At 37.9% G+C, this 9,700-nt stretch overlaps 1 protein-coding gene across 4 annotated transcripts; it reads left to right on the top strand.

The window, feature by feature from the left end:
* The first annotated feature begins 2,905 nt into the window (after nt 1–2,905).
* LOC112024467 (KH domain-containing protein At4g18375) lies at nt 2,906–9,700 on the top strand. 4 transcript variants are annotated; one of them, XM_065763977.1, is made up of 9 exons: nt 2,906–3,017; nt 3,604–3,734; nt 4,410–4,961; nt 5,472–5,963; nt 6,522–6,761; nt 6,849–7,115; nt 8,013–8,068; nt 8,173–8,269; nt 9,134–9,700. In XM_065763977.1, the coding sequence occupies exons 2-9, from the start codon at nt 3,627–3,629 to the stop codon at nt 9,263–9,265; spliced, it is 1,944 nt and encodes a 647-aa protein (XP_065620049.1). In that variant the 5' UTR covers nt 2,906–3,017; nt 3,604–3,626; the 3' UTR covers nt 9,266–9,700. The 4 variants fall into 4 exon arrangements, with proteins under 4 accessions (XP_065620049.1, XP_065620048.1, XP_065620047.1 ...); XM_065763975.1 differs by lacking the exons at nt 2,906–3,017; nt 3,604–3,734 and having other exon boundaries at nt 4,325–4,961; nt 9,134–9,293; nt 9,369–9,700; XM_065763974.1 differs by lacking the exons at nt 2,906–3,017; nt 3,604–3,734 and having other exon boundaries at nt 4,325–4,961.

The raw sequence follows: 9,700 nt of genomic DNA on the forward strand, positions 1-9,700 counted from the left end.
TGGACGCCTGATTACGGATAATGTATTGGTGGCCTATGAGTCCCTGCATGCGATGCATAATAAAAGATCTGGTAAAAAAGGTTCTCTAGCCTTGAAACTAGACATTAGCAAAGCTTATGATCGGGTTGAGTGGAATTTTCTGAAGGGAATTATGTCTAAATTAGGTCTTCCTGATACGTGGGTGGACAGGGTGATGAGTTGTGTGACTTCCTCTTCTTTCTCTATTCGGATTAATGGAAAGGCTTATGGGAATATTCGTCCATCAAGAGGTCTCCGCCAAGGAGATCCTCTATCTCCTTATTTGTTTCTCTTATGTGCAGAAGGGTTCTCTTCTTTGCTGGCCAAAGCACAGGAGGAAGGAAGGTTGCATGGAGTGTCCTTATGTAGGAGAGCACCTACCATTAGCCATTTGCTATTTGCAGATGATTCCCTATTATTTTGTAGGGCTAATCAAGAGGAGGTGCAGGTGGTTACAGAGGTGTTACAGACATATGCTGATTCTTCCGGACAATGCATCAACTTCCAAAAATCATCAGTTTATTTTAGCAGTAACACAACAAGGGAGCAGAGGGATAATATTAAAATGGTGTTGGGAGTGAGGGAGGTGGACAGGTTTGATACTTATTTGGGGTTACCTACCTTGGTTGGGAGATCTAAGTATCAAACTTTTTCTTTTCTAAAGGACCGAGTATGGAAGAAAATTCAGGGTTGGAAAGGACAACTGCTATCTAAAGCTGGGAAGGAAGTTCTAATAAAGGCGGTGGCACAATCCATCCCTACATATACTATGGGGGTATTCCAGTTACCGATGAAGCTATGTAATGAGCTTAATGCCTTGTGTGCAAGGTTTTGGTGGGGGCAAATGGGTAGTGAGAGGAAAATCCATTGGAAGAGTTGGAGGGTATTATGTCAACCCAAGAAGGAAGGAGGAATGGGTTTTCGTGATATAAGGTTGTTCAACCTAGCTATGTTAGCCAAACAAGGGTGGCGTCTATTGCAGGAAAAAGACTCACTGTTGTATAAATGTTTTAAGGCGAAGTATTTCCCACGCTGCAGCTTTTTGGAGGCTAAGGATGTGCCAAACAGTTCTTATGCTTGGAAAAGCATTATTGCAGCCCAACCGATTCTGAAGAAGGGTTGTTGTTGGAGGGTGGGGGATGGATCTTCTATACGGGTGTTGCAAGATAAATGGTTACCGAAGTACCCCACAAATAGGATACTACATATGCCTTCGGAGGTGGACTGGGAGCTACGGGTTTGTGATCTTATGGACTGGACTTGTCATGGATGGGATAGGGAGAAAATTGGCAGCATGTTTCACAGAGAGGAAGAAGAAGCTATTATCTGCATTCCCTTGAGCAAACGACGACTTTCGGATTCCATAATATGGGTGCCTAGAAAAGATGGAGAATTCTCTGTTCGGTCAGGCTACCACATTGCCAGGTTGGTGCAAAAGGAAATGCCAGGGTTCGAAGAATGCTCAGAGTCATACACCAACAATCCGATATGGGCTAGGCTGTGGAAGCTTCGTATACCCAACAAAGTTAAAATTTTTGGGTGGAGGGCCGGTCATGAGATTTTACCAACAGCAGAAAATTTGGCCAAGCGCCAAGTGTTGAAGGAAGATTTATGCCACTTATGCAAGCAAGAATCAGAGTCGGTGTTACATGCATTGTGGAACTGTGCGGTGGCTAGAGACGTTTGGGCTGGAAGTCTGACTCGGTTGCAGAAGAGTGGGAGTGGTCAAGGTAGTTTTATCAAACTGATGGATGAGATGATGGTCAGATTGTTAAACGAAGAGATGGAATTTTTTCTGGTGCTGTGTTGGGTTATATGGAACCAACGGAACACTATTGTCCATGGGGGAACTTTACAAGACCCAAACAGATTGGTGCAACGAGCTATGGACCTGCTGGAGGAGTATCGTGAGGCTCAGACACAGCTTGCTATACCGAGCCGGCCTGTGGTAGTGCAGACATGGACACCACCTTCTGGGCTCCAATACAAAATAAACTTCGACGCGGCGGTGTTTGATGATATCAAGGCCTCGGGTTGTGGAGTAGTGATCCGCAATGAGAAGGGAGAAGTTATGGCGGCTTTGTCTGTTAAAGGACCACCGGTTATGGACAGTGAGGAGGCGGAGGTGTTGGCAGGACGTAAGGCATTGGAGTTTGCTTTGGATCTGGGATTCGCGGAAGTGGTTTTGGAAGGAGATAACAGTGGAGTCATGCGGTCCATTCAGTCAACCGGGGAGAATAAATCAAGCTTGGGTCACATATATGGAGATATTCATTGTTTGGCTGCAGGTTTTAGAGCTTGGTCTGTTAGTTGTGTAAAACGCTCTGCTAATTCTGTGGCCCACTCGTTGGCCAAATTTGCTAGACAAGTAGTTGATGAACAGGTTTGGTTGGAAGAATCCCCACCACCTGCTCAAGAAGCTTTGTATTTTGATTCCTGTGCTGTTTTACTAAATGAATGAAGTATGAGCCCACTTTCAAAAAAAAAAAAAAACCAAACATTATCATTTCATATTCCTAAAAATCTTAAGAGATTCCCAATGAAACTAAACATAAAAATAGCTACATTCATAAGAATCACATTTCTAAGAACTTAGATGTCAAGTAACGTTCTCCCGTACCGATAGCCACCTTACTTCCTCTATTCTACTTATTCTAAGATTTCCACACGTGTAACAACCGTGTGTTGGAGGTGACGAAATAGGAAGCTTATCCCCTGCATCTCAGGATCTCACAACGAAAAAAAGATACTCTATTTTTTTCTTCAATACCTGTTTATTCATGTGGGGCCCAATAAGCCAAAGCTATTCAACGGTCCGATTGTTTTTAACTCTTTGATAAGATGCTGACGAAAACACATAATAAAAACACAGTCTTTACTAAAAAAAAAAAAAAAAACACTAGTACTACAATATAGTGCGTTTCCGAAGAGAGTTAAACGGAAAACACAGCTCTCTCTCTCTCTCTCTCTAGGGTTTTTCTTTTGCTCTAATCTGAAAGGTAAGCTTTCTTTCTTGGGTTTTTATCTATTAATCATTCTCGCCCCTGAAACTATTACTATTGATTTAGCTTTATCTTCTAGCACTTCTGAAATACTCTGCAATTAGATTTTTTTTTTTTTATAAAAGATTGTATTTTTTTTATCTGTTCTTGAAGGCAATATTGTGGGGTTTTTTTATTTTTGTTTATTTTTTGAATCTGGGTTTTCTATTCTGAGCCTTTTTCAATTTTCTGGGTGAAAGTTTTGGTTGAACTGTTCTTGGTCTCTCTTTGTTGAATACTACCCATAATATAGTTTCTTTTTTTTTCTTGGTTTCTTTCCATGTTATTTTGTATAAGTTTTTGTGTGGGCAATTTGTTACAGATTTAGCTTTGTGTGGTTTTTCAATTTGTTCATGTTTGAATGCTGAAAAACTAGAAATTAATGAACTAGAAACTCAAGTTTTGAGTCTGATAAGCCATGGTATTTATTAAATTGAGACCGTTTGTGCAGCATGAATTTTTTGTGGAAATTGTTAAATGGCTTACATGCATTTAGGTTGAGTAGGAAAAAGTATTTAAACTTAGACTGATTTTGCACTTTCAGGAGCCAAGTTGAAATTAGAAAAAATGGGTGAGACTGGGAAGCGATACCGTGGGCAGAGGGACTATGATGGGGACAAGAATCAGAAGAGACGGATGAATGACAAAGATGAAAAGGGGAATGATGAAGTGGTTGTTTATAGAATACTTTGCCCAGATGGGGTCATTGGTAGTGTTATTGGCAAGAGTGGGAAAGTCATAAATTCTATTAGGCAAGAGACGAGGGCAAAAGTTAAGGTTGTGGATCCATTAATACTCTGCAATTAGATTTAAAAAAATTTTTTTTTTTATAAAAGATAGTATTTTTTTTTATCTGTTCTTGAAGGCAATATTGTGGGGTTTTTTATTTTTGTTTATTTTTTGAATCTGGGTTTTCTATTCTGAGCCTTTTTCAATTTTCTGGGTGAAAGTTTTGTTTGAACTGTTCTTGGTCTCTCTTTGTTGAATACTACCCATAATATAGTTTCTTTTTTTTTCTTGGTTTCTTTTCATGTTATTTTGTATAAGTTTTTGTGTGGGCAATTTGTTACAGATGTAGCTTTGTGTGGTTTTTCAATTTGTTCATGTTTGAATGCTGAAAAACTAGAAATTAATGAACTAGAAACTCAAGTTTTGAGTCTGATAAGCCATGTTATTTATTAAATTGAGGCCGTTTGTGCAGCATGAATTTTTTGTGGAAATTGTTAAATGGCTTACGTGCATTTAGGTTGAGTAGGAAAAAGTATTTAAACTTAGACTGATTTTGCACTTTCAGGAGCCAAGTTGAAATTAGAAAAAATGGGTGAGACTGGGAAGCGATACCGTGGGCAGAGGGACTATGATGGGGACAAGAATCAGAAGAGACGGATGAATGACAAAGATGAAAAGGGGAATGATGAAGTGGTTGTTTATAGAATACTTTGCCCAGATGGGGTCATTGGTAGTGTTATTGGCAAGAGTGGGAAAGTCATAAATTCTATTAGGCAAGAGACGAGGGCAAAAGTTAAGGTTGTGGATCCATATCCAGGTGCTAAGGACCGTGTCATAACAATCTACTGCTATATTAAGGAAAAAGCAGAGGTTGAAATTGATGATGAGTTCAGTAACAGGGAACCTTTATGTGCTGCTCAGGATGCTCTTCTCAGAGTTCATGCTGCCATTGCAAATGCTGTGGCTTCCATTGGAGATTCTGACAAGAAGCGGAAGGATAGGGAGGAATGTCAAATTCTTGTTCCATCTAGCCAATCTGCAAATATCATTGGTAAGGCTGGGGCAACAATAAAAAAACTGAGAGGTAAGACGAGGACAAACATTAAGGTCACAGCCAAGGATTCCACTGACCCAACTCACTCCTGTGCTTTGGACTTTGACAATTTTCTCATGGTTAGTATTACTATACCTCATTATTCCCTTGATATTATCAATCCTTTTACTTCTCAAAAAAAAAAGTATTACTATAATTCATTCAATTGCTTTTTAATTTTTTTTTTTATTGAAGTTTGTTATAGATTATTCAGATTACAAAATGTTGTCCTGGTTACTATTTACTGTGGAACAGTCAATTACTTTTTCATTTTTTTTTACATGCCAAGTTGTATTGCTGTTGATTGGGTATTGTGCATGGATAATATATGCAGTACAATTTATGCCCTTCATTATGATTTTTCAATTTTCTGTCAAGGTTCGCTTTCATCTAAAATTTATTTTCCCGTACGCTTTCTGTGGTTTAATTGGCCAATGATTTCTAGTTTAATGGCATCTACTCCCTTGTAAGAGCAAGGTGAGAGTGAGGTGGTGGGTTGAAAACCCTTAGATGCATCATCATGTGTAACTTAACTTATCAATTAGAAAAAGGCTTTTTGGGTTTTAATTATTCTCTTATCATATGATTAGATTGCTGGTGAGCCAGAGGCGGTGAAGAAAGCACTGTTTGCAGTTTCTGCAATTATGTACAAGTTCACTCCTAGAGAAGAGATTCCTCTTGAGACGACTGTACAAGAAGCTCCTCCAAGTATTATCATTCCATCAGATGTCCCTATTTATCCATCAGGTGGATTGTTTCCAAGTGCAGATGCTATCACCGCTAGATCTGTTCCTCCAATCATAGCTGCATCAAATGTACAGGATCTCCCTGTTTATGCTGAAACAGGGAGTACATGGCCCCTTTATTCATCTACTCTTCCTATGATGTCTGGGTTCAGCAGTGCCTCACGATCTGAGGAGTTAATTGTAAGAGTATTGTGTCCCTTTGACAAGATTGGGCGTGTCATTGGCAAGGGAGGTGGTACAATTAAAAGTATAAGGCAGGCTAGTGGTGCTCGTATTGAGGTTGATGATACCAAGGAGGATCGTAATGAGTGTATCATCACAATTACGGCAACAGAGGTATGTGCTTTACTTCCTTAACTTTTTAAAAATAATAATAATGATGATTTATTCATCAGAATTTCTCAAACTAGATGGAGCAAGGGTTGCCGTGTTGCCCTCTGATTCTTCTGGTTTGTTTGTTTTTTTTTTTTTTTTTTGAAATCTAATTACATAGATGCATCTATTATGCCCTGTTTCATAGTTGATAATCTTTAAAATAGATGGTTAGATAAGTGGGAAATTCTATGTTTTGACAACACTTGTATGGAAAAATTTGTGAGAGGCAATTTTTGGCAATTTTCAATATTTCCTATACCTTGCAGAGGGCAAACTTTTTATTTATTTACTTTTTTTTTGTCTGACTGATTTTGATATATATTTTTGCAAATAGAAAGTAGATATTTCTGTTATAACATAAATATGTTTAAAATCATAGCAAGAGTAGCCGTCTCTACTTGTTTGTCAATGTTTGTGTTGTTTGTTGGTGAATTGCATCGACTCCATTCTATCAATTTGCTGCACAACAGTGTTCATCTTGAAAACTTGTTGATAATGCCAAGTTTCCCTTGTTTTCAGTCTCCCGATGATCTGAAATCCATGGCAGTTGAAGCTGTTCTGTTGCTCCAAGGGAAGATTAGTGATGAAGAAGATGACACTGTTTCAATTAGACTCCTTGTTCCATCTAAGGTTATTGGGTGTATCATTGGAAAAAGTGGCTCTATTATAAATGAGATCCGTAAGAGAACCAAAGCTGATGTCCGAATCTCGAAAGGTGATAAGCCTAAGTGTGCTGATGGAAACGATGAACTTGTGGAGGTTCGTTTTTTAGAAGTCTGTCAGATTTGTTGTTTACTATTTCTTATTCATGGGTCATGTATTATAATTAAATTGCTCCTCATTTAGGTGCTTGGAGAAGTTGGTAGTGTTAGAGATGCGCTTATCCAGATTGTTTTAAGGCTTCGTGATGATGTTTTGAGAGATAGAGATGCTGGCCATAACCCTAGTGTCGGTGCTGATTCCTTGTTCTCAGCTGGCACTGGTCTTTCAGTTCCATCTGTCCTGCCTTCTGTTCCCCCTGTTGGTTCTTTGGGTTATGATCAGAGGGTTGAAAGTGGAAGTGGACTGGGAATTCTTTCTTCAAGCGGCCTCTATGGATATGGATCTTTGTCGGTATGCTGATACTGTTATTTTTACTCTTTTTTTATTTATTTTTTTTATATTTTTTTTATAAATCATATAGCTGCTGAAACCACAACTTTGTTCACCATCATAATATATGTTTGTCATGATCAGTGCTAGTAATTACTGTAATTCCTTCTACTCATCTAAGTTTGTACCATCGGTCAATTCATGGAGCGAAGTGATTATTATAAAATCTTACTAAAATGATGTTTAGCATTATGACATGTTACTTGGTTCAACTATTTTTTGCACTTCTCAGTGCTTTTTTATTGATATATATATATATAGATATATATTTTTAATCAATACATTTAATGTATGGCTCTAGCAGTATGCCACTTGCCTATGAAAGTGACAAGTTCTATTTATATATATATATATATATGTATGTATTCCCCACCCCCCCCCCCCCCCCCCTCTTCCCTTTCTCTTAAAACAATGTTTGATACTATTAGTTCCTCTATCCTCTTCTCACTTTGTTTCACAAGAGGAAAAATTCTAACTTGTTCTCTATTAAGTAGGTTGGAAATTTGCCAAGGTAGTAAAATCTGGCATGATTTTGAAAGCCCTTGTTGGTTTTTTCTAATATGTGCCTTTGATTTAGACTGTTGTTTATGATTTGAGCTTTCTAGATTGAATAAGCTTTCTAGTTGATTCAATCTGAGACGGGTTTATGATTTTTTTTTGTTTGTTTGTTTGTTTGTTTGTTTGTTTTGTTTTTTTTTTTCTGTGGTGGTTGTTTTATTCAGTTGCAATTTGCAAGTGTTAAACTGGATCCTAATTACTGTGGTTCAGTTGTTCTATTTGATGTTTTTTTCTTGTTCAAGTGGCGACATATTCCTTCCTTTTTGTAGCATTCATTTTCCTTTTCTTTCTTTATGATAGATGGGTGAAAATGGCTATGGATCCTTGCCCACGTATTCATCCAAGCTGTATGGAGGGTTAGTATATTATTATCTTGTGATTTGCTCTTGAGCAATTGTCCTTTGGCTTTATTTACTTATTTTTAATCTGGGTCCGCTTTTAATTCCATGTGCCTATGCAGGTTGCCTCCCCCTTCAACGCTTGAGATTTTGGTCCCTGCCAATGCAGTGGGTAAAGTGATGGGTAAGGGAGGGGCCAATATAGCAAACCTTCGGAAGGTTGGTTCATCTTCCTGTTTAAGATTTTATTTTCTGGCCATTAGTTAGCATGCTTTAATCTATATAAGGGAATCTAAAGTGTTATTGTGGAGTTCCATTTCTGTGACCTGTAAATTTGTATAATGTATAAAATGTACCTTCAACTCTTGCTTAGGCATTTGCCAAGATGGCTGTATTTTGAACCTCAATTTTCAGAACTGTTGGATAGGGGCATAGAATCTAAATTTTTTGGTTACTTAAATGGTAATAATATTTAGTTGCTTATATAATGGTGGGAAGGAGGTGATAACATGTTCAAGAAATCAAGTCATTGGACTTAGGGCCAAAAATCCCATGCAGTTTACCCTGATTATTTGAATTACCTTTGTTCATATTTGCTACAGCTTGTTCACATTCTGAAATATATCCTTTAAGATGCTGGTAGGCATCCAAGATACATATGTTTCCCAATTCCCAGCAATGGCATTGTTCCTTCTATTTTGTTGAAGTGGACAATTTTCTAATATTTCATACTTATTTTGGCATTACATCAAATAAGTTTGACTCTTTGAACTCAAATAAATAAATGTCTATTCACCCTGTTCTTTTGTTTTCCTAGCCAGTGAGCTATAGCTCAAGGCACTTCCTTCTCCCATAATAATGGGATGGAGGATGAGGTCATAGGTTAAAGACCCACTAGGTGCATGTGTAACTTACCAATAAAAAAAAATGTTCTTTTGTGTACCTAATTTAATCTAATGCCTTATGTTTTGATTTTACCTCTAAATTCGGCTGTCTTGGAACATCATACAGAGTACATCTTAACATATTGAACAAATTTGTTTGATTGAATGACATTTTAACACCTACTTGTCTTCCCTCCAGATATCCGGTGCAATGATAGAGATTTCTGATTCCAAATCTTCCCGTGGTGATCGTATTGCTCTTATATCAGGCACACCGGAACAGAAGCGTGCAGCTGAAAACTTGATTCAGGCATTTATAATGTCCACCTGAGTTTTAAGGACGCATCTAGATGTTGAAGGTGAATAGTTATAATCTTGGAATTCTTTCCCTTATGGTTCCTCTCCTTAGTTCCTTTAGGTTTGGTTCTGGACAGGGCTTCTTTTCTAGGCTTCTTCAACTGGAATCCTCCTGTTCTTCCAGGCAGTGACTATCAAGATTGTGCAGGAAGATCTGGTGGTGGTTTTATGTTTAACCGTATAGGCTTCCATCTGTCAATCTATTCTCCATCTGCAGTATCTTAGAACTATTAGGACCTTTCTTTCTTTCCTTTCGTGTTATATAATCTGGTCATGTCTTTGACTAGTGTGGAGTCCCTCTTATTTCCAATGCTGTCATACTCTATAAAATTGATGTTCATGCCCAAAAATGTTTTCAAGGATGACCATAATTGTCAAACTTTTAATATATGTGTTGCTTTTCTGGCCA

This window comes from Quercus suber, unplaced genomic scaffold (assembly GCF_002906115.3).
Source record: "Quercus suber isolate HL8 unplaced genomic scaffold, Cork oak 2.0 scaffold_535, whole genome shotgun sequence".
NCBI classification, from domain to species: Eukaryota; Viridiplantae; Streptophyta; class Magnoliopsida; order Fagales; family Fagaceae; genus Quercus; species Quercus suber.